The sequence below is a fragment of the Urocampus carinirostris genome, chromosome 12 (genome assembly GCF_059441175.1).
Source record: "Urocampus carinirostris isolate Australia breed hairy pipefish chromosome 12, RoL_Ucar_1.0, whole genome shotgun sequence".
NCBI lineage: Eukaryota > Metazoa > Chordata > Actinopteri > Syngnathiformes > Syngnathidae > Urocampus > Urocampus carinirostris.
The window spans coordinates 20,662,587-20,688,536 of NC_142360.1; the positions used below are offsets into that span (position 1 = coordinate 20,662,587).

Sequence of the window (25,950 nt, forward strand, 5' to 3'; positions counted from 1 at the left end):
CGCATCGCCAGTTCAGGCCAGTCTACGACGCGTACAAGTGCTGTGTCTCGCCTAGCTGTCAACAGCAGCGCCCTCCCTCCTGGCAACATTTTTCGACCAAAAGCCGAATCGCTTTTTTTCAAACACGGTCCCCAAAAGATAACAGGCTGCTCACAACTCACAATGACTCGAAGGTGATCTTCAGCGTGACCCGGTGGTTCTGGGTGAGTGTCTGCGGTACCGCCGTCATCTCCACACGTGTGGCGGTCGCTGTTTAGCTTCTGCTATGCGCTACAAGCTAGCTGCCCACAGTGGGAGACCCACGGTGAAGACGGGGTGATTGTCTGAAGATAGACAAACACTAAATGAAGACAATGGATATCTTTTAAAGTCGTGATTTGACGGTTGAAATATGGAGTTGGGTTTTGAGTGGAGGTGCTAACTGTGTGTTTTTGCCACCGTTTAGCCGACTAGCTCGCTAATATCCCGCATATTCTTGAATTAAATCTCTTCCAAGATCATTTGACTGTTAACCAAAACAAAACTGAGGTCCAGCTGGTTTACCATCTCCAAATAAGTCGTTTTTCATTTTATTTACGAATTTGTGTCTCATTCCCCTAATGGGATTTAGAAATCATATTAACAGCTCAGCAATTACGAATTTCAAAGCAAGTCCTCAAATTGTTAAAAGGACAGCGTGTCTAGCTTGATCGCTAAATGCATAGCTGTCAACCTCTGCCAATTGCCCTATTATAACAATTGTATTTCCTCTTAATAACATGCCTTACAAACACAACGTGGTACCTTTTTACTCACAGCAGGACAGACTATGTAGAACAGGGGCATCCAGACTTTTCAGAAAGAGGGCCAGATTTGGTGAGATGACAATGGGTGAGGGCCAACTATTCAGCCATAGGCAGACCAAGTTGTTTCAGATTTTAGTCAACAAACACTCCAATTTCCGCTTGTCCTGGAAGCGGTAGCCCTCACAGTCAACTTTCCTTTATTTACAGTTGCCATGTCAGAAATGGGTGGGGCAAAAATTCTCTCAGAAAGCCAAGGTGACCAAAGAGCAATTGCTACCATCATCTGGCAAAATGGTGATTTTATTAAAAAAAAATGTTTTTGTTTTTTTTTTTGTCTTAATTTATTTTATTCTGCTGATAACATTTCTGGCGGGCTAACATATCAATTTTATGAAAGAGGCCGCGGGCCAGTAAAAACTTAATCACGTGCCATAACTGGACCTGGGCTGGAATTTCGACATGCCTGATGTAGAACAAAAACACAGATGGTTATATAAACGTGATTATTTTTTATATTAAATAAACAACACAATTATTTCAGCATCTTTCTCAGTTATTTTCCCACTTGCTGTAAATTTAGTAGCAGTACAGGATTTCACAGACTTCATTAGACATCTTCAGGGACGGTGTCATCTCCTACCAGTGACCCAGGCCATCTGGTTTAAAGCCGGAATGGAAAAGACGAGATAAAACATTTCCTGTACACAATTGTTATGCGGCATGCACAACTTTAAATTATAAAAAAAGATTTATAAAACAAGGGGTGATAAACAATTTGACACTTAGGCAAGACGTTGCTGTATAGTTGTGCACAAAAAATGTGCTAAAAGCACAAGGAAGATTACATGCTACGGAGAATCAAAGGTGACAAACTTCACTATTTTATTTTTGCAAAGTCTTTCGCAAAGTATTTGGTTTTCGTATAACCGTAGTAGCAAAATGACAATTATGTCCACCCATCAAATAATAATTACATTATGTAAAATGTATGCAAATTTCTCGACCTATGAGTATTTCGGAAATGCACATTTATTTAAGAATTCCTGTCTGCATTTCTTATTAAAAGGAGCTGTACGTAATTTGAACGTTTTTTCTGCCTCCGTCTGCTCATTCATGATGCGCATACAAGCACGTTGTGAAATGCGCTTGAATAAACTATTTTTTAATTTATTTTTTCTTCATCATTTTGGAGGTTTTGGTTGGCGTTTAGACTTTGCTTGAAGTGGGCCTTTTCTAACAACCACTACTTTCATGCTACACTAATAAATAGAAAGAAAAACACCCAGTTGGACGAGCAAGAAGTCATTCTCCCACCTAATGTGTTCTCCGCCACAATCAGCTTTGATAAAAGTATACATGTGCAACTGGGCATTGTTCACACATACTTGATAGAGGAAAATATGTAACTTTCAACCCTTTTCAAGACACCTCAGACGACGCACCCCTTCAAATCAATTTTTGTGTTTTCTATTATGTCTTTGTCATACCACAAGGAGGCACTAAACAATACACTCCGATGACCATTTTTTTAACCTGAAGCCCCAGTATCAGTAAAATGCTCTGTTTTGGTTAAAATAGTCATCGCAGCATGTATTCTCATTCCTCCCGTTGACGCTCATCCACAAATAATTGTCTTTGTTGTCATTGATGACAACGTCGAGAACCTTGTTTACAATGAGATAAGACTTCTTTCTCCAAGATAAACGTGTTGTAAAAGACTTAAAAAAGAAAAGAAATATGTTAAAGAATGTTAGAATGAATAGGCAGGAATTTGCAAGGTAAATTATAGATTGGCCTAAGTTATAAGTGCACCAGAACAACAGTGCAATTACATAAGCAGCAATAGAAGTTGAATATTATGCACATTTTTTTTATAAAACACTGATATATATATAATTTGCTATGCCAGAAAGGCACCCTGGTACACATTTACATTTGTCATTTTGCAACTTTCTAACAACAACAGCAGCAGATGATTGTTAGGTTGGCTCACGGGTATCTCCTGTGAGTTCAGTGATTTAGGTAGTATACATATTGATGTACGGATATGATTATTTGGACAACCTTGAGATATTTCTTTGACCTCTTTCTGTAATAATTTTATCAACCCGACCTGCAATATTCATGGAAAAACACACAAACCTATTCAACAACACACATTTTCTTAGGCATTAACTACTTTGTCACCGCCTACTTTAAGATTGCGGTTATTAATCACAAGTTTGATTATTTCCTGTCCGGTAATATCATGTGTAAATGATTATTTTTTATTATAGAACTTTAATAGGCATCTCTCCGCAACATTAGGTATTTAATTTGAAACAATAACATTTACAGTTCATTTAAAACAATTGGGTTGCTTTATTTTACTTGCAAACTTGTGGAACCTGATGAACCGAATAGTCAAATAAAAATGGAATGGTATGTTCAAAGTTCAAACCAAAAGTTGCCGTTTAGAGGAGCTCCGGCCCGGTCTAAAATAGATTGGTCCTATTATCGTTCAACGCTCATATATTATTTCAAAGGTTTTTTTATTGTTCACATTATTTAGGTATTTTTTACGACACTTAAATCTATGTTCAAAGTATTTTTAAGAGTTTTCTCTTGGACTGTTTATCGTTCAAAAACTTACAACCCCACAAAATTTCAATCATTATAAAGGAAATCCTGTTGACGTAATCCACGATCATGCGGTTGGACTTGAAGTTGAGTTGCAGCAGGATTACTGTATTTTGCCAAGTTTTTTTACCTTGAAAATGACACATTTTTTCCTTCGTCCACACGGTGTACTTGTGTTCACAAATCACACTACAGGTAATTTTTTCATGAATAGGCCCCTGCCAGTGTAGGTTCAATCTTAGACTGTATTTTGTTTACCACTGTAAGATGCTGCCTAACAGTGCAAAACATGTCATTTCCTTGATTATTCCAATTAAGCATGGAAAAAGACAGGAAGATTTAAGAATCATTAAGATATGTATTCTGTCAACAATAATATGACTTGGAAAAGAACAACAATAATGTACAGCTGCTGTAAGTAGACGGCCATTTTCACTGAACTGTTAAAAGATGATTTTTTTTTTTCACGTATAATCAACCATAAGGTGAGTGGCTGTGACTTTTCCAAATCTTGGTAATCACATTTTGGTTAATGCAAATTTCCCTTCGGGGATGAACAAAGTATCTATCTATCTCTTGAATAGCAATTTATGTTTCTGGTCAAAGAACAGGTTGAGATGGTCACTAGATCAACAAAGCCTAAACATTTGTGTTTAGAGACCATGCTGCCCTTTTGACTTGGACCCTTACTATGATTTATCTGGTATGCACTCCAGTGACAGTTATTTGTATCAATTACACATTTTTTCACAATATTGATACTTAGTGATAAATGCTCAAGGTTGGCAGAGGAAGACTTTTTGGGTTTGTCAGACAGAAATGGATCGGTAAGTTGACATGGATCTTTGTTAGGGCTTGTCGTGATGGACTGTATGATTGGTTCTTAAGGAGGGCAAAGCTTTCCTGTTATAGTGAATGAATAGAACGGGAAGTGATAAAGAAAGCACAGTGAGTGCACAACATGATAACAAAATGCATTTTCCTCCAAATGCTTCCATGAATTATGGACTTTGTCATTAGGTCATGGCTCATTGTTCCCCCCTTTCCTTTTCTTGTCTGCTTACGAACTGCAGAAAGGTAGAGGTCATGATTTGTCAATTTTAGGCCAAGTAATGCTAAGCAACTATGCGAAGAAATCTTTGCTGTTCTTAACTCATACTTATTCACTTGCATATTGCATTGCATTTTGAGACCGTCTTTATTCCACTTCTCATTTTAATCGGTGTAATATTTATATTAAAAGAAAATTTATTTTTCTCATTAAATGTAGTTGAGTGACATTTGTCAAGTCATGTTTATTTGTATAGCCCTTAATCACAGAGTCTCAAAGGGCTGCACTGATCAAAGACTATTGCAAACTCATTACAGGCTATTAAGATCCCATCCCCTGATATTGTCAACATGAAATATAGGTTATTCATATGCTATATAATAGAAGTGTATTTTAATCTTAGATTTAAACATTTGCACTGAGGTTGCAGATCGAATGTCAGGGGGAAGAGCATTCTACAGCACCGGGGCCCGAATGAAGAACGCTCTCGAACCTGCGGATCTCTTCTTGGCTCTTGGGATCACTAGTAGACCAGTCTTTTCAGAGCGAAGGCTCCGGACCGGAACATAGGGCAAAATTAAATCTGAAAGATATGAGGGAGCAAGTCCATGCATGATTTTGTATACTACCAACAGTACCTTAAAATCACATCTAAAGCTCACATGGAGTTAATGCAGGTTAGCTAAAATCGGGGTAATGTGATCAAACTTTCTTGTCTTATTTAAAAGCCTCGCTGCAGCTTTTTGTACCAGCTGAGGTGAAGGCTCTTGATTTTGGACTTCGGGAGACCGGAGAGCAGTGCATTACAGTAATCGAGACAGGAGGTAACAAACGCATGAATTATAATCTCCACATCCGGCTGAGACAGCATAGGGCAAATTTTAGCAATCTTGCGAAGATGGAAAAAAAGCTGTTCTAGTAATATTCTTAACGTGTGTTCGAAAGTTGGTTGTGTTTCTGTTTCTCCTTTAAAACCAAATTTGCTCGAAGGTGTTAAAGCCCGTATATCACACGGGAACAAACGTAAATGATACTAGTACTGAATGCTGAATTAAATTTTGAATGTTACCACCTTTACCAAATGTTCTCTAAACAGTTTTAATTCTTCTCCAAACACAAGTTTTATCATGTTTACTTGCTGTGGGGAAATTTCCAAAGTTGTTCAAATCTAAACATTAAAACCCATTTAAAAACCAATACTGTTCTGTCCAGAAGGTTTCGGAAAACATTGCAAATTGCAACCTCCACAAGTTTTGATTTGAAATCAACATTTCATCGCATTGTATGTGTTCACCCTTAAGAGGGGTATAACCAGTCAAGAAACTAACATTCTATGAAGCTATTGACCTTTGCTTGGAGCATTTCCATGAGAAAAACCGTTGACCCACCTCGTTGTTCACCTCTCTTTTCAGTATCTGATTTGCTAGTTTGTCATGTTGTCAAGAACAAACAAATTAAAGGCCTGATTTCTCCCGAGTCAAGCAATGAAATGGTGCATGCGTATATAACAAAGGTTTTATTTTTTATTTTTGTTGATGTAGTTTTTTTTATGATGATTCCTGGACCTTGTTTAAAATTTCAAAATGCGATAATCTAAAGCAAAACATTCTAAATTAATTATTTATGGTTGTACTTTAAGGACCCTAGTAAACTCCAGTATTCAAACTGTAATTTGTTGTTTTACCCACTTTTATTTCCCATTGATTTGCAATTGCACTTTCTAAATAATTGACACATTCGTCTGTTGTCATTACCCAAGCGAGCTTTGTACACCCCGCCATTTTAATCTCAACATAAAGTTAAAGGTGGGCTGCATCGTTTGAGGTGCCCTTAAAAAGTTGAACGATAAATATTTTCTCAAAGTATGTGTTAACAATGACCAACTGAGTTCATAGAGCCCTTATTTTTGATTTACCATTGCGCCCAACTGCTTTTATCTTTTATCAGGCCTGTTCGGGGTGGAACACACCAAAAAAGATGAAGAAAAAAAGAATGCATGTTATTGCATGCAAATCATGTGTTACTCTGCCGTTATCCCCTGGTTTAAAGTTAGGATTGCAGACTTAAGTTTTGAAATCCCGCAGCCCACCTTTAATAATTTTCCCATACAAATATTTCAATACCTTATTTTCCTTTAAGATGATGCCAATGCCTAATGTTGGGACATTTTTTTTGTCCTGTAGGGTTCCAGGTTGGTTGGAAAAGCAAGCTAACAGCAAGAGATTACCTTGGGCAGTTTGTCCAAGGCTCTCAAGGTAGAAGCAGGAAGGTTGGTACTAACTTTTCAAAATCAAGTTATTTGTTAGGACTTTTTGTGTTCTTGTCATTATCTTGGGTGAAAACATGTGTGCCTTTCCAACCTTTTAACAGAAATGCTTATTCAAGTTAAATTTGTTTGGGGGAAAAACTTGTAATAATCACTATTTAGTGGAAAATACTCTTATAAATATAATTCGAATTCGAATAAAATCAATAACTTTGGTATGTCGTCATCAGGATACAACTTTGGTACATATTGGTCTGCCAATTATTACTATATTGTCAAATTGTTTGCATCAGGTTCAGCACCTCATTAAATTATAAATATGTTAAGGAAATTAAGGGTTTGTACACCGAAAACGACAGCAACCAGGCTTCGCCTGCTACTGTTAACCATGGAAACCACCTCTATCTTTCACATTTGGTGGAGCTAACCCCTACCCAAAATAGGCCTGGAGGGGGTTTGGTGCCGCTAGGCTGTACTTGCTGAGAAGAACACTAAACATTAAGGGAAAAAAGTATTCACTTTTCACACAGACATTTCCTCAAACAATGTGGGACTTCACAGATAGCTGAAAGTAGGTGTGTCAAATAAGTTACCAGTTAACTGTAAAACAAGAAATAACAGAGACTGTCTGACACATAAATAACAGTAGCATATAATCCAGGCCTTTTCCAGTGAATGACAAAATTCCTTGCCATTACCTCAATAAACATCATTTTTTAAATGTACTGTAATTGTAAAAAAATAAAATGTTTCATCATAATGTTGGGATTTATAATTATGCATATAATACAGCCAACAGTGTCTGAATGATTCCAGCAACTACTGCCTTCGGCGTGAGGTGGCATTTTTACCTATGAGCATGTTAACGCAATGTGACAATTAGAGAAACGTGTCTACTATAAAAAAGAGAATACTAGGAAGGGTTTGGACCAAAGGAAAATGTTCCACTGGATTCCACAGCGCCCGCCCTTGTATAGTTTGGTTGATAGGATCAGTCGTGAGTGGGAGAGGCAACAAGTAGGGCCCTTTATAACCCTTTATAAGCATTATGTTCAGCCTTGTTGAACTGGTGTATTTCTTGGTATGTTTTTTTTTCAAGTTACTGATAAAGCGGAAAGTAAAATAGAGGCAATATTTCTGACCGCATGCAATTAATAACAGATTCGTGTGACAAAAAAATGATGAGCATTGAAGTCCTTTTTCACATCTTTTTTCTGTTTGCAGTGACAGGGGTACTTAGTATTCAGCTTTGAATCATGGATAAAGAAGACTTCAAACTGCTCAACAAGGGGGAAGAAGAAGAACTGGTGTGCATCCTTAGTTCATGTGTCAAGCTCCAATCTCTGTTGGAATTTTTACTTTGTGTCTTTCTTTCTACTTTCACTTTCTAGGAGTTGCAAGGCTACCGCTTGTGCCGATGGCGTTTGGCACTTGTTGGTCTTGGGGTATTCTGTACAGGGGGCTTCCTACTCTTGCTGCTCTACTGGATGCCTGAGTGGTGTGTCAAGGCCACCTGCGTCCCTACCGTTGCCTGTGATGCTGAGGTGGTGTTGCTGCGTTCCACGGTTTGTATTTGTTATCGCAAAACCACCAGACTGAAAATCAGTTTTGTCCGCTCAAGCAAGAGTACTGTATGTATTCGTGTGTAATGCGCGTTGGGTTTTTCACTATCACCCTTTTGATTTACAGTACCAGAGATGGATGTTAGAAAATATAGAAAACAAAGTCGTTCTGAAACATGTAAATGAACACAAAAAACAACTGGTGTATCTGATGATGAATTGGACACTGAAGGACATATGGGAAAAAAAAAATATGTTGGTATTGTGTTCTTTGTTGTCAAAAAATTATTTAGAGCCTGTCCGCATTTAATCAACATTCGTCAATTTCATTCTTTGCTTGAGCTGAGAAAAAGTTTTTAAAAAGTATTTTAATTATTTTTTTTTTAAACTAAAGGTGTGCGTAGGAAAACAAATAAATACGGTATTATCTCGACACCCTTCTCTTATTTTTAAACCCGGACCCATTTTCATGCCTGTTATTGGGTAATATACAAAATGTGTTGCCTGAATAAAATCAAAGCATCATTGTTAACGAAAACCATTAAACCTGTCTTGTTCACACTTTCATTAATTTAAAATTCTTTTTTGCAACAGGATGAATTCCGGCGCTGGTTCCTGGCTAAGGTTCGAGTAATTCTAGCCCCAGGAAGCAACCCATTCCACCACTTGGAGACCCAGACCACCTCCCTTTCCTCTTCTTCTCTTCCCTTCTCCCCTTCCTCACAATCCATGGCCAATGGAGACGCACACCAATCTTTCAATGAGATCCCCACTCGGGAGCTCATTGGAAGATATGCGGAATACCGACCTACAAAGGTATGGAAAACCCTTGGCATATTAGCGCGCTTTATGATTAGATAGATAGATAGATAGATACTTTATTCATCCCCGTAGGGAAATTCACACTTCCAGCAGTCTACCCCGTTGTTTATTAACAGATTAACATGATGCCCTAGGGGTGCTTGTAGTGGAGTTGATGACGTCACGCCAGTCCAAAAGTTCGACATCCCTGCGGCAGATGGAAAAATTTTCTTTGTGAAAATCCAGGGATACACCACCTCGTGTTAGCAAGTCCGCCTTCTCTCCGATTCCCCCCGGCTTTCGTGTCTCTGTTTAGCGGTGTTGAAGCGGGATAGCTCCGGGTAGCTCCGGGTGGCTACACGTGAGCCACGTTTCCGCAAAACACAGCAACTGCGCTCCCTGTGCTTTTCGATGTTTTCCACCAGCACTCGATCTTATTTGGTTGTGAGTTCGCATTTACCATGTTTACGGATGGTACCGAAGACTTATAACGCCGCTTCGCTAGCCCCGGCTCTTCTTCCATGATAGGGCCCTTCATTACGCCGGCACGAGAATTCTTCAGGGCAAGGAGTTGAAATTTTTTGAATACACGCATTTTTTGTGCGCTAAAACCCATGTCCCATAGGATAGAAGTAATCCATAGTGTAGTTGTCAAAACGGGAAAAAAAAACACCGAAGATAGGAGCAGACAATAAAACAATAGGGCAGCTGCTGGAAAAGGCAGCCGCTCGTGGCAGCGCCGCTTTGAACTTAAAACCTAAACACACAATAGATATAAAATAATGCACACTGTCAACTTTTAAAGGTGTTAAATAATTTTACATTTGCTGAAAATAATATTTTTGTTCTCTCTTTTACACCTTTCAGGTACGTTATTTTACCCTCCACAGCACAAAATATTACTGGAATGACCGAATTCAAAACTTTGGAGTTTTATCGTAAGTTTGCTCATTTTTCCACTCTATTTAATCAATTGACGTTTCTGGCAAGTACGAAAAAGGCTATAAACATTTGATGAGTGTCTGTGAAATAAACATTGTTTTAACATGAGTGTAAAAACATGACCAACATTTGAATTCACAAAATCAATGTTGTTTACCAATGTCACTTTGTTCAACAGTGGCCTGGATGATCTAAATTTTACTGCTGCCACTCTCCATTCCGAGCACATCAAAGGCCTGACTAGAAGCCAGCAAGAGTACAGGTAATACCGATCACGTTTACTTGCCACACGTCTTGGAAAAGATTAATTGGCTTCATTCAGGTCTTTTAATTATGACTAGCTCAAACTTAAGAATATATTAACTTCAAGGACACACATACAACTATGGAGAATCAGGCGTGTCCTCTTCACTATAAAATTCGTCATTTTTCACAAATGAGTTTTCCAAAATTTACCCTAAGATACAACTACTTGTTTCGCCCCTCAGCTAAGACATTCATAAAATAATAGATTTGATTATATTTGCCTTTTTCCACACAGTTTATTACCGTTTTTCATTGTGTTGATGATTCAATGCGTACTAGAACTGTTCAAATTTTTCTTTTGTGTATTTTTAGGAGACTTTTTTTTGGGTCGAATGAAATTGTAGTGAAAGTGCCTTCTGTTTTCAAGCTGCTTATCAAAGAGGTAGGCCATATTTCAGCTGTAAAATGTCCAAATTTACAATTCCATTTCTCACATTCCTTTGCTGCTGCATCTGCCAATTTATCTTTTGTTGAATAGGTCCTGAATCCTTTCTATATCTTCCAACTCTTCAGTGTGATATTATGGGCCGCTGACGAATATTATTATTACGCCATTGCCATTATTATTATGTCATTTATATCCATAACTACCTCTCTCTACACCATCAAAAAGGTAAGCACGTAAAAATTGTTCAACGGTGTTATGTGTCAAATCATTTCCAAGATCCAATTTCCTGCCCAAATCTTTTTTTTTTTTTTTTTAATCATGGATTTTGACAACAAAACTATAGGAAGTCAATGCTCAAAAAGGGAAGTTAACAATATGGCTCTTGCACTTTTCATCTGTTTTCAGACTTAGTCAGACATTAGTCATGTGCCTGCAGTAGGGAGCCACTTGACCCAATGCATTACCAGATTTTGGTCATGCTTTCTCATAATAATACCAACGGTACATTAAGAGAATTTTGTTGGGATTTTAAAGGCTTGGTAGTCAGAGTGAAGTTTACTCATTTTTTTCAATTTTGAACTCTCATCACAGTTGCCCTTATTTATTTTTTTCCATAAACCTCTATCAAATAATCAGCAAGGAAAACTCCATAGAAGCCAGATGATTATCTACTTCAGGTGCAGGGAGGAGGATGGAAAATCTTTTTGGTTCGGATTTGTAAACATTGGATTTCTGCAGCAAATTACCATGATGGATACATTACCTGTTTTGAAAAGTGTATTATAAATATATTTGCAGCTTTTGGGGTTGAAGTTTGTTTTATATTACATTTCTGTTAATTATATTAATTATTTGCATCACATAATGAAGGAAGTATTAGGGAAGTCAAGGATGGATTTATTTATTTTTATTTTTTTTGGTTAAGGTCAGGTTCCCACAAATCATTTGTCATTTTTTGGTTTAGGGTAAGCAGCTAAGACGTGCATTTTGTTAATGGATCTCCTGGAAATGTAGTAAATGCATGAGTGCACCATGTTGGTGGGTGTGTCAAGTATTTTGTAAATTCTTGTTTTCTTTTATCATTCTCTAGCAATATGTCATGCTTCATGATATGGTGGCAGCTCACAGTGTTGTACGTGTATCTGTTTGCCGAGCCAATAATGGTACGTAATATTACTCTTTTCTCTATTATTAAGAGATATATTCAACTCTGCCTCTGTTTTCAAGCCTTACATGGTATTGGACTATAAATACACCAGTTGAAACTTTTGAAACCGTAATATGTTTGGATTAATTTATTCTTGCAAAAATGTTAAAAGCAATATTTGGCATAACTGCAATAATTCAGGACTGTATATTAATTTAACAAAACCTAGTTAAATAACTATTACGTTAAATAATCTTGCATTTTACTTTTTCAACCTTTACAAACTGAATTAGAACTTTTTGGGGTGATCATATTAATGTTGGAAGTTTTGTGCATTTTTATACACTTTTGAAATTTGCAAAAACTATTTGTGAATTAGAATTAGAATAGAATGGTCTTTATTTTCATTCATATCAGCGTTGTGTAACATTGTATGCAACAAGATTGCACATTGCAGTCCAGGGTAAACATGTAATAAAGAGAGGAAAAAAAGATGGAAGACTTTCGGAATAAGAGCGGGAAAAATATTTACAACGTATCCCCTACAACCCTTGTGGTTAAGGGATCTGTCCGAGTGACCGACTGGCCTCCGTTATAATAGTATTGCGATGTTCGTTAATGAAAAAGAATAGTGCATCGTAACAATAGTGCAATACCATTTAGCAGGAACCAAAACAATGTCACAAGGTATATATTTTCACAGTTTGTGGTTATCCCATGAGGTTTTATTTAATTAACCAAAAAAAAGGAACCTTTATTCTGTCCTCTATCCTTTCGTTTTTGCAATCAGGAACACAAATTAACACCCTGAAGATGATCTTATTCATGGTTTTCCTTGTGTTGCAGATATTGAAGAGGTTATGTCTACTGATTTGGTGCCTGGAGATGTTATAGTCATTCCCAGCAATGGGACCATTATGCCATGTGATGCCGTGCTGGTCAGCGGCACATGCATTGTCAATGAGAGCATGCTTACAGGTAAGAAAAGGAACCAGTTGCAAAACCCATTGCGATGTTTTTAATACAAGGAAATGTCTCAACAGGTGAAAGTGTTCCAGTGACAAAGACCAATCTCCCAAATCATTTACCAGGAGAGAGTGGTGATGAGGCTTTACGTGCCTATAGCACAGAGGAACATAAGAGGCACACACTTTTCTGTGGTACTAATGTCATCCAGACACGTTTTTATACTGGTGAACTTGTCAAAGCTGTAGTAGTCCGAACAGGTGAGTGAACTTATGAATGTTGCTTTTGTTTTGTTCACAACAATACATTGTCAGCCTAATTCTCAACCTTATTTATCCTAACACTAGCCTGATTTAAATGTTAGAGCAATTTAATTTCCAAATCTTCTTTAAAAGGTTTCAGTACTGCGAAAGGCCAGTTGGTACGCTCCATCCTTTACCCCAAGCCCACAGACTTCAAGCTGTACCGGGATGCCTACCTTTTTTTGTTGTGTTTGGTGGGTGTGGCTATGATTGGCTTTGTCTACTCCATCGTCTTGAGCGTCATGAACAAGGTATTCGTCTTGAATATAGGAATTATTGATATGAAAACAGTTGGCATTTATATGTTTAGGAGAGTGATACGAATTAAAATATTCCGATAGATGTACTGTACATATCATATTTTCCGGACTATAAGTCGCAGTTTCTTTTCATAGTTTGGCCAGGGGTGTGACTTATACTCCGGTGAGACCTACATATTAAATTGTGAACACATTGTGGTATCATTTTTACCTCAATTATTTAGTACCAGTGCTATAGATCGCTTCACATGTTATTTTCACTCTAAACCACAAGAGGGCTCTCTTGGCCTCTGTTGATCATTTCTACCTTGCCTTGTTGTGGGTGGACATTTTTCAAAGCAGAAAGAGAAAGCGAAACTACTTATCCGGTGGATGGAAAATTCATTGGATTTAGTGATTTGGAGTGAAGCATTCTCTTTATGCTGGAGTTCTTTGATTAACTCTCAATATGTTACATCTTTACTTACGTGTGTGTCTAAGATATGCATGTACGTGTAACATTGGTATACTGTGTTCTCTATTTTATTTTTACTTCAAAATGCCTTTTAAGATGTTATGTATGTTTTGCCGTTGGATTTTATCAGTCAAATTTCCCCCAAAAATGTGAGTCATAGTCCAAGTTAGACCTAAGCATGTTTTTTCCTTTTTAATTATGCATTTTCTGGCCGGTGCGACTTACACTCCGGAAAGACATAAGGTCCGGAAAATACGGGTATTATTATTTTAAGCAGTAAATTATTCAGGGAATTTTTTTCACACAAAAATAAAAGTTGCAAAGAAGTTTTTTGTTGTCGGTTAAACATTTTCTTTTTCTTTTTGCTTCCCAGTTGCCAGCAAAGACCATTATAATTGAATCCTTGGACATCATTACTATTACTGTTCCCCCTGCACTGCCCGCAGCCATGACTGCTGGCATTGTGTATGCCCAAAGACGCCTTAAAAATATTGGTATTTTTTGCATTAGCCCACAAAGAATTAATATTTGTGGGCAGATAAATCTGGTCTGCTTTGACAAGGTGAGTTCAAATCTAAGTGCTATCAATTGTTTTTTTTTTTTTTTTCAATTTGTCATTTTTTTACTTTTTTTTTTTTTTTGTCCATAGCTGCTGTTATTCAAATCCTAAACTAACGTAATTTAGCTTTAAACAATGACAAAGCTTCATAGTCTCCCATTTATATAATTATTTTATTTACTCTGCATGGGTTATTATGCTAAACATTGATTAAATATACACCACACTTGTTACAGACAGGAACTCTGACTGAAGATGGTTTAGATCTATGGGGAGTCCAACGAGTAGAGAATGGAAGGTAAGCTCATCATGTCCTGCACAAACCCATTCAAAAGAGCACTGAACATCCAAAAAAGGTGTGGGTGGTCTGCACAGACCGACCAAACCAATACAATAAGTTCCTGTAAAACGGATTTGAGCTATGTAGTTTATGCTTCTTTATTTACGGAGTTCGACTACTGATCTATATTAATCTAAAAACTTAAGATAATTGTTGCTGCATCTCTAATCCACAATTTCGGGAAATCTTTTGAAGTCATTTTTAAGACTAAGATTTATGAAGTGGTAAATAAATCCAAGTTGATTCGGTTTTGTTATTGGATGAGGATAATAATATAAATATTAATGAAATATTAAAATAAGCGGTAGGCTTTTTTTCTTTTCGTTTTGAGGATCAGGCCATTTATGGCCAATCTGGATACAGTGTTGATAAACTTTTCCTGGATTACTTTTCTTCAAGTTTAATTTCAAACATAAATGACATTTTGCATCACTTGAGTTTGTTTTTTTCTTGCCGATCTTTTCAGTTTCCATCAATCAGATGAAAAAGCCTCCAAGGAAAACCTTGTCAAGTCCCAGTTTGTTGCTTGCATGGCCACCTGCCATTCTCTTACTAAAATTGAGGGCCAGTTGTCTGGAGACCCACTGGATCTTAAAATGTTTGAGGCCACTGGCTGGGTGAGTACTCTACCTGCATAGAAATGTCTCTGGAGAGTTGCACTGCATCAAGGGACAATATTCATGTTTGTCTTAAGAAACTGAGTGAATTTTTACAGTGCTTTTGTTGATGGGCTTTTAAAACAGTCATGCTTCTCAAGAAATATTTCAATAAAAAGTTTTTAATTACAATTTTTATCACACTTATTATACAGTATACAGTAGTCATTATGGAAACATCTTTATTGCCAACAGGCAATGGTTTCTATAACCAACACTTGTATCTGCACAATTATACTCGATAGCCTCCTGCAATTCTTGACTGAAACTGAAAATGTTTTTCTCTTCTACATCAATGACGATTTTCTAATCATTTTCTGCAGATACTGGAGGAAGCAACTGAAGAAGAAACTGCTCTCCACAATCGTATTATGCCGACTGTGGTTAGACCCACAAAGCAGTTGTTACCGTCACAGCCCATATCGGCAGAACAGGCCATGGTAAGTAATGGAACACGGAGTAATGGTTGTGATGAGAGAGAGCTCAGTCAATAAAATACATTAGTAATCCTTTTCTCGCAATAGATATATCTCAGACTATTATTTTACATTTGCAGTAGATTTTGTTTTTCTATTTATGAGTCCTTTTGTCTTTTTCATGTTTTAGGAACTTTATGACCTCCCTGTAAGTATTGCCCTTTTAATATAAATTCATTTTGGTCTTATTCTTAGGTTGTTTTGGTAGTAACAATGTTTTAAAAATGTCTTTGGACAAGAGTAAGATATTTTAAAACACTTTCCATGAAAAAATCTCAATTGTCCTCATTGGTTAAACTCCTCAGATTGTTATCAGTAAAATGTGGTCCTTGAGGGACCTAACTTATGTCTCCCTTTTAATTTCATTGTCATATGAAACTTAAATATGTCTATCCGTGTTTGTGTTTTGCATAGGCGCAGTATGAGATAGGCATTGTGCGTCAGTTTCCATTCTCCTCAGCACTCCAGAGGATGAGTGTGGTTGCACGTCTGTTAGGGGAGAAGCGCATGGATGCTTACATGAAGGGAGCACCAGAGGTGGTGGCTCGCCTCTGCAAGACGGACACAGGTCAGCCCTATATGCAGCAAGTCCACATTTTTGATTTTTAAATTGCAAGTTGGTTTTAGTCTATAACTTGAAGTATTATATAATAAAAGCTTTCTTTAATAGACTATTGATCACCAGTTTTCCCCCTCTGATTTTTACCTAAATTGAAATAACAGTGCTCTTCATTATTTCACTTTGCTTTTTTTAGTGCCCGATAACTTTTCTGAGGTTTTGGAGGGATACACTAAGCAAGGTTTCCGAGTAATAGCGTTGGCTCACCGTCGTCTTGAATCTAAGCTCACATGGCACAAGGTCCAGAATGTTAGCAGGTGTAGTGACCTTTTACTTTCAACACAAGTCAAACACTGTCTTTTGATAACAACATATATTTATTGCTGATTTATGTTGCAATTCTGATAATAAGTACCATAATCAAACATTTTTGAAAACAGATGTTGAAAACATTCCATGATTCCACTTAAATCAAAATGTATTAAACACTTTTCCAGCTACCCTCGTAATACGTATATCTGTTCCCCATAAACTAGAGATCACATCGAGACAAACATGGAGTTCCTGGGTCTAATAATCATGCAGAATAAGCTAAAAACGGAAACGCCGGCAGTTTTGCAGGATCTCCACAATGCCAATATTCGAACGATCATGGTTACGGGTAAGAGTGAGGACTGGTCACCTACACGGATCACCATGGCAAAAAATGCAACATTTTGGTGGCACATTTGGAAATGCATACAAAGACAACAATCAACCTAGAGCCACTACTAGCACAATACATTGAAATATTATATGCATTTAAAGGTGATAACATGCTGACAGCCATCTCTGTGGCTCGGGACTGTGGAATGATTCATCCGCAAGACAAGGTCATCATTTCAGATGCAATCCCCCCACATGATGGACAAACAGCCAGAATCACCTGGAGATGTGCTGATGGGCCAAGTAAGACAGCACATTTGGAGGTGAGGCAACAGCAAAATATGCACTTGTGACCTAATCTTTTTTTTTTTTTTTAAACAATTGGAGGCTTTCGTCATCTCCAAATGCAAAATACACTTGTGATAAAATCATTTAGTAAAAGTCTAAAATGTTCTTTTCCATTTAATTCTGCTTGTTTTAGGATGTGAGTATTAGCCTGGAGGATGCATGTCCAATCGATGAGCCCAAGCAGCAACAGCAGTACCATTTTGCCATGAACGGAAAGTCATTTTCGGTCATCTCTGAGCATTTCCCTGACATCCTTCCAAAGGTGTGTGTGGCTTTGTCAAAGAAATCCTTAGATATTTGAAAATGAAAAATGTTTAATAATTTCGGCTCTTTTAAAGTTGGTCCTACAAGGGACGGTGTTTGCCAGAATGGCTCCAGATCAAAAAACTCAACTCATTGAAGCATTGCAGGATGTAGAGTGAGTATATCATTTTTTAAAATCAATTATTTTTTATTTTAAGACATGGTTTGAAGCTAACATGTCTAAAATGTATTTTTATTTAAGCTACTATGTGGGAATGTGTGGAGATGGAGCAAATGACTGTGGGGTATGTTTCAGAACATTATTGAGTTAATAATATAAGTATATATATTTTATAAGAAAATATAAATGTTCGCCTTGTTTTTTTTCCCCCTTAGGCTTTAAAGAGGGCGCATAGTGGCATCTCTTTGTCAGAGCTTGAGGCTTCTGTAGCATCTCCTTTTACCTCCAGAACACCAAATATCTCCTGTGTCCCAAGTCTTATTAGGTGGGTTTTCAAGTTGTGTATGTTATTTCCGTATCTTTCAGTATTTTCAGTACATTAATTTGTTTTGGTGTCTTTACAGGGAGGGCCGTGCTGCTCTTGTCACCTCCTTTTGTGTATTTAAGTTCATGGCCTTGTACAGCATTATCCAATACATTAGTGTCACACTCCTTTACTCCGTATGTAATACTGTTCTCCTCACAATCACTTTTCTCAAGACGGGGGTCCCACCAGGGCAATTAAACACATGTGTGACAAAACAGTAATGAGAGCCTCTGTATTGTGGCGATTTGAAGATACACTATCTGGGCCCATGTTAATTAGGCACCCCTGGAATCATTTTTCCTCATCCTTGTGGCACCCCTGTATGCTTAATGTGAACAGTGGTGGACTGCTTTATACAAAGTGAATCTTGTCCTTTTCTCTTAGATTTTCAGTAACCTCGGAGATTTCCAGTTCCTTTTTATCGATCTAGCAATCATCCTCCTGGTTGTTTTCACCAGTAAGTTTTGGACAAAATCGTTATGAGATCCTTATGATTGGCATTTACCTCGTTTCTGGTTCCTCCATTTTTAGTGAGTCTGAATGCAGCATGGAATGAACTAGTTGCACGTCCGCCTCCATCAGGCCTGTTCTCTGGCCCTCTGCTTTTGTCTGTGCTGAGCCAGATCATCATCTGCTTTGGCTTCCAAATGTTTGCATTTTTTTGGGTCCAAGTCCAGCCGTGGTACACAGTCTGGACACCACTTTCAGGGTGAGAATTTGACATTACACGTGATCATGCTTGTTCTTGGCACTGTTTTTATAAAGATGCTATTTAAAGATGCACTTCCTAGGGGAAAAAAACTGGAAATAACTAAACTGCATACATTTAAGATGGAAAATGATGGAAACATTTCGTATTTTATATTGTAAAACAATGCAAATTTAAGAAATGGGTATTGCCAGATTAAAAACCAATTATTCTGCCTACTTATTCTTTTTGATCCATCAACTTAATTTTTGCTAATTCGACCATTTAAATGTGAAACTGCATATCATTTATTCCTCAGCTCACATTCGAATATCTAAAGAATTGAATGTCTTTAACAGTCGCAGATAGTGATTTTTCTGCATTTTTTTTTTATTACTCTTTAACTTCATCCCCAGACTCAATTAATACATCTTAATTAGTATTGAAATTTGTATATTTTTCGGCTCAGTGGTAACATTGTATTTCTTTCAGTGCCTGCAACTTGTCTTCCCACACAAATATGTCAGACCTCAACAACACAGAAATCGATGACCACAACATCCGAAATTATGAGAACACCAGCCTTTTCTACGTTTCCTGCTTCCAGTACCTGACGGTGGCTATTGTTTTTTCAAAGGGAAAACCATTTAGGCAACCAAGCTACAAGAATTGTATGATAGACACTTATCAGCAATAATAAATACCGAAATAGGTTGCCATTTATTTAACAATGATGATTCTTTCTGTTCTCCCGACAGGGCCTTTTGTTGTGACAATTTTGATTTTGTACATTTTCCTCCTCACCAATATGTTCTACCCCACTGAAGCCATCGATGAATTCCTGGAGGTAAAAAAAGAAATACACGTAAGATTTTTTTTCCCCCTATTTTATTTTTTCCAAAACGTTTTCTTTTTTCTCTCCCTAGATTGTTTGCACTCCTCTTGATTGGAGACTGAATTTGCTGCTTATTATCGGAGTTAATGCTGCTGTGTCTTTGGTGGTAGAGGTAAGAATAATGAAACACAATGGTGACACCTAATTGTTTTATCATGAAAAGCTTTTTTGTTGATCATGCAATGTTCTCATCATTGTCCAGTTATCTTGACAGCAGGAAAATGACTAATTTATCAAGTGTTTTTTTTTTTTTTATCGTTTATATAAGTTCCTGTATTCATCAGTCTTCTTGCGTTTGAGTGAAGGAATGATTTACCGTCTCAATTTTTACATGCTTGACAATGGATATTCTATGTTCTTGCTTCACTTAGTGGAGCTGTTTTAACTGAGCTTCCTAACTACTTGGCTGCTTTTGCATTCATGCCATTGCTTAGCACACACCCTAAGTGAAATTGTTAACAGTAATCAAGTTTTGAATACAATGAAACAAAATCAACTGATGTCGTTTTGGAGCAAATAAACCCATACCTTTTTCTTTTGTTTTACAAGTTGCAGCTTCCCAAATCCTGAATTACCTTTTGCAATGATTTAGAAAATAAGACCCAGAAAAACTTCGTCAAAACGAAATTGAATCAAATTACCCTCTCTGTAATGTTGTCCCTGCCCGCTGCGCCACAGAACTTCATCATTGACATCGTCTTTTGGAAGTTTGTGCTCAGCAGAGACAAGCAGGGCATGGCTCCTGCTGCCCCACCGCCACAGGTTGGGAAAAACTGACATCTCCTATTTTAGCAATTTAATTTTCCTTTTCGTCTGGTGTTCCCTCACCCTTTTCGTTTTGGCACATCATGATCAGCGATAATAACTTGATAATAAAATTGTGGTCCACTTTGCAAAGCTTGTTTTTCCTCGGACTCATATTTGCATACCCTCCCTGCTCCAGAGGTCTGCTTACTTTCTTGTTGCAGCTTGCTAACTCAAAGCTTTAATTGCTGCATTTGCCTCTTCACTCCTAATTACTACTTCTCATCTAGCTCTCTTAACTAGTTACCATCTCACTGTCACAGTGGAATGTATGTTTAAAGTGCATTTGTCTTCACCTAGGTTTTTGATTAACCTCCTTGTTCGATCTGTGACTCCATATGCTTTTTTTTGAAGACTGGTTTGTGTTGGAAATAAAATATCATCATCATACTCCTTAAAACGTCATGCTCCCTTTTGTTATTGAATTGCATGCAAATCTGTTGAAGTGAAGTTGTCGTATGAATCTTGCCATAATGCCAAACGTGTTCCATCTGTATTTCAGGTCAGAAAATGAAACATCCAATCATAAATTATTGCCTCAATGATTTACTAAAAACACCATTTTCATAAAACGGAGCTAACCTTCTAGGCTTGATGCATTTGTAATTGCTGACTGCAAAGTCAGGAATTAAAGAAGGCAGTAGAATTAAATGTTTTTTGCCATCTTTTTTTTTTTCCAAAGCTAAGTCCAATGACGTTGATAACGCTGAAGATACTGTCCCACTTAAACTTAGCCATTGTAATTCAAAGTGTCCAATAAACCAAAACTTTGATTTTTTTTTAGGTAATTGGAAATTTAAAATGCTGGCTTCAGTAATACATGACAAACAAGATGAGTGGCATGCAAACAAACTACAGCTGTGACCCTCAAACAAGTGTCCCAAAATGCATAACAAACCACTTAAACTTTGTGTATTTAATTTTCATTAGTTTATGTGTAATAGAATAGAATATACCTTTATTATCATTGTTACATATTGGGTTGAACATATTGTGACAACGAAATTGAACGTGGCACTCCAGTGTCACATTTAACTGTAAGGATGAAAAAAAAACAAAGATGAAAAGATAATTTACACAAAAATGTGTGGGCATGTAGAGGCAGAAGATATTTACATTGGGTGTTTACTTATAGATTTGGTATCGTATTAGTGCAATATGTGGTAGTGCAAAATCAGCAACATAACTTGCCTTTCACAAAAACTTCCTCAATGACTCATGTTTAATGTAAGTTTCAAATGATAATTTGGGTGCAAACTTTGAATGATTCCGTATGAGTTTGACTATCTGAGTTGAAACGTTAACACATTGAGTTTTTATTTTTGAGTAACTTGCAACTGGAGTTTTTAGGAGGTGCGTGTTAAGTAGTTATGTTGCATGCAAATGTGCATGTTCTTAACCCTTGTAATTAAAATTGTTTTAGAAGTCCACAGTGTGTGACATAACTTCACTAAATTGTCATCTAAAATAATTTTTTGGTATGAAAAAAACAAACGTGTTTTTATTGTGACATTTCAGATTGGAATAGAATTCTCAGCATACAAGCGTCGATTATGCCCCGGCAGAGTGACGCGCAAAGCACGCTACATGCATCTGGCCCAAGAGCTCAGCGTGGACCCAGACTGGCCTCCAAAACCAACCACTACTACTGAAGCTAAGGCCTGTCCTGAAAATGGCTCCCCCTGTCAGACCATCAGTTCCTAAAATCCAAAAGCCACCTACCATGAGTCGACGCTTTTCATACATGACCTATCAAAGCAAAAATTATGTTCGAGTGATCACTTCAGTAAGTGAATGTGCAATCTCTTCTTGAGACTAGTCTCGATGACTGTATTTTTTTACAAAGCAAAAAAAGCAAAACCTCTACCCTTAACATCAATGAAATGACATGCCTTTACCTTAACATTCAGAGTGACGCTTGGCATTAGGTTTGAAGTGATTTCAAGTTTATATGGTAAAGTTTATATACATATTTCAGAAACATTTGTAGACATCTACTTTTATGGGTAGAACTTAAAATAGACCGATTGCTATATTGGAGTCTTGACGAGATTTCCATGACAAAAAGCAACTGCTGCTCCATGACATACAGAAATATTCATTCTAAAAACAAGTGAATGGAGTTTTGTCCTCACTGCAAGATTGGTTTCATCATATTATACGTGACACTACCTAGATTTAGGGGCATTTAACAGAAACTGGTTTGGATGATTGACTAAAGACATCCTTTTTGTCACTGTAGTAGTTGATAACTGCTCGTCGCCTGGTATTTGTTTATACAAGGTAATTAAATCATAATCTTTGCCTATTGCCATGGCGCTGATCTCATCACTAATGATTTGAGATTATCTACATCCTTTTAGGCTATTTGATGAAAATGCACTGTTGGTAGTAAGATACTGGAGTGTGGCTCCTTAACTGCTGCAGTCAGCTTGGCTTGACAGAAGTGGCCAGAATTAATATACACGTACCTTTTTCGCCTTCAATTCAGACAGACTTGAGGCTACCAGTTTCTCATTGATAAAGCATTGCATTTTTTTAAAGGTGTATTGAATCGTTCCTTTACCAATGGCACTCCAATTAGTGTTGCAGAGCTTAGTAGTGGCTCAGTCCAATTGCCTGCTATACATCAGTATCCAACTTGAAGAAAAAAATAATTTATATATTTCACAGAAAAGTACCATGGTCAAGTATCTGTGCCATATGTGATCAGCGACGTAAATGTTAGATATTTCTAGGATTACTCCACATGAGTTAAAAATAACCCAAGTTTGGGTCTAAATGGACCAACACGATACTTGGGTTGGTGTGACTCATTTCCCTGTGTCGTTTTACACAATTACCCAATTTTTGAGTACAGTAGTTCTAAACCAAATAACACACACTGTGTAGTATGCAAAAATATGATTCGATTTTTCTGGGTTTTTTGTCTGCAAAGCAACTCATGACATTGGGTCAAATGTACCCAAGCATTGGGTTGGTCCATTTTTGACCCAATTGCTTTTTAACCAGTTTTATAGTTTATTATATGTTTTGCACTCTGAAAAGTGATTTAATGGAAAAATAAGTTAAAGGAAAATATACAAAAACAAGATATTTTTTAGTGATGTAGTCTGTTTTTCTCTTTTTCATTTTTTAAACTCAATTTATTGTCAATATTTTCTTTCTTTACTAGAAAAACGGGTTCAAACATTGTTTCCAAAACATAATTTCCAAAACAACGATCCAACAATAGTAATTGGCAAGCCTTAGGCAAAGGAGTGACACCCAAAAACATGTTAAATGCTTATATTATAGCCTTGCGTTGTCGGCAAATACTTTGAATGAAATACAGAAAAATGTGAGTGAAATTTCATTTCAACTACACAAATAACCCAACATTGTAGGCACATCGAAAACTGAGTTTTTGTAAGATGAGACTTGAAACCAACCAGCATTTAATGGCAAGAAAAAAGACACTTGTCATGCCACTAACAAGGTGCCTCAGAGATAACAATGAAAAAATATACTATTTCTCCAAAAGTATATTTCTTTGTTGCTTATCACCAGCCCAAGAAGTGTTGAGCGCAGCCCAAAATTTGTCACTTCAGTGGCAAGAACATTCGATTGTTCTGAAATGATATCTATAGTGTATATTAGTTGAGTTGAAGTGGGAGCCACTGCTCTATGTTTTGCATTCTGAGTTCTAAATCTCTTCCACTGGGATAAGGTTCAATGATGCATTGGTTTCACCTTCTGCATCTCAGCAGCTTGCTGTTTTACCACATTGAAAGCGTGGAAATTCAAACTCATACAGATCCTTTGTCATTTAGTTATGGGCTATCCTAAATGTCTCGTGTTTTAATTTTTAAATCTGCTCTTCCCTGAACCCTTTTCTTGTAATTAAATTGTGATTGGGACACAGTAAGATGATAGCTTTCAAATGGTTGGTTTAATAAGCTTGTACAAAATGTAAAGTGTCAATAACAAAACTAACAAAAAGGGAAAGATTTGCACTGTGAGAGGACATTAAGCCGCATGTTTTTGGCAGAATAGTAAGCCAGTACAATACTTTGTTGCACACATGGACACAAAGCTGGTGCGTCCAAAGCTTCCAATCTATTGTAGTCTCGTCTTGATGTCCAAAAACTAGAGCATCAGGATTGTGCCTATTTTGCTGCTGCCATTCGCAATGTGTAGCTTAAACATATGTCCAGTGTAAGCGGCATTGCAAGAATTTCGGGTGGCATTGAATTTCTGAAATCGTTCCTAAAAGCCATCTGTTATCCATGTTAGGTTTTTTTTTGGCGTGAAACTGTTTCTGTTTTGATTATGTGTAAAAAAAATTATGCATGCATTGTCACCACGGTTAGGAATATTTTCAAAAAGGATTTGAAAGTAAAAGCCAAAAATGTTTGCTCTGGGACCTGGTGGACCCACCCTTTGACAACCTAAAGGCACAATTGTTATGAAGACCGTGAAATGCTACCAATGCAACTGCTGATATTTTCTGACATTTTGTTTATATCAAGACAGAAAAATATGTATGTACATTCTGTATATAGTAAGTCATTTTAAACGTAACAAAAGTTGACTAAAATGAAAAGTTGCGTTCTCTATTGTATTTTGAAATGTACATTTTCTGCCTTTGCATAAAAATCAAGAGTATATGACAAATGTATAGATTTTTGGGATTTTAAGGGCTAACGTTGTGGTACTTTTTGTTTTTTACAATCAATATTTTGATTAATTTATACATTTTATATTTATTTTAGTGGTTACTTTAGTATCAAGTCAGAGTCATTTGTACGTTTTTTCACTGCTGAATAATTACCGGTAATGGGCATTTTCATTCTTCAAATTGGAACTCGTTTGCTGCTATTGCTCGGATGAATATTGATCTGGTTTTGTTCGATGATATAGACGATAAAACAAAGATGTACAACTGAAACTCTAACCTCCATGAATTGACTCACCCCTCTGCTAACAGTTCCACTGTGCACCTTCACTACGGACTTATAAATTAACAAACCAGAAGTCATTTTTGCCTTTTTTGGTAATTGAAAAGTTGAGATGTTTCTTTACACAGGTACAATAGATATGCTGGGTAGTAGGATTATCTCCTATTATTTTATTTTATTTTTGACAACAGTTGAATGGCATTCAAGTCAACTGCTGAGTGTAGACTAATATGAATGTTTCCTCAGGGTATGTATGTATAACAAAAATGATGATCAAAGTTGATAGTCAAATGCAGAAGGATCTTTATTATCGACTAACAACTAGCACAGCAAAATCGCATCTGCTTTTATGCATAAGCAATCCACATAGATTGGATAATATATTTTTTTTTTTTTACCT

General features: G+C 36.9%; 1 protein-coding gene across 3 annotated transcripts; it reads left to right on the forward strand.

The window, feature by feature from the left end:
• On the forward strand, positions 1-25,117 carry atp13a3 (ATPase 13A3). 3 transcript variants are annotated; one of them, XM_088348950.1, is made up of 34 exons: positions 1-203; positions 6,639-6,724; positions 7,946-8,028; positions 8,113-8,286; positions 8,878-9,099; positions 9,952-10,022; positions 10,205-10,288; positions 10,645-10,714; positions 10,811-10,945; positions 11,811-11,883; positions 12,714-12,845; positions 12,911-13,093; positions 13,229-13,386; positions 14,223-14,411; positions 14,645-14,706; positions 15,215-15,365; positions 15,728-15,844; positions 16,011-16,028; positions 16,295-16,448; positions 16,636-16,756; positions 16,976-17,100; positions 17,247-17,407; positions 17,566-17,694; positions 17,771-17,850; positions 17,938-17,980; positions 18,072-18,181; positions 18,261-18,357; positions 18,608-18,680; positions 18,755-18,932; positions 19,404-19,582; positions 19,670-19,758; positions 19,838-19,918; positions 20,485-20,568; positions 22,129-25,117. In XM_088348950.1, the coding sequence occupies exons 3-34, from the start codon at positions 7,978-7,980 to the stop codon at positions 22,312-22,314; spliced, it is 3,780 nt and encodes a 1,259-aa protein (XP_088205076.1). In that variant the 5' UTR covers positions 1-203; positions 6,639-6,724; positions 7,946-7,977; the 3' UTR covers positions 22,315-25,117. The 3 variants fall into 3 exon arrangements, with proteins under 3 accessions (XP_088205076.1, XP_088205078.1, XP_088205077.1); XM_088348952.1 differs by lacking the exon at positions 20,485-20,568; XM_088348951.1 differs by lacking the exon at positions 16,011-16,028.
• Positions 25,118-25,950: the final 833 nt, after the last annotated feature.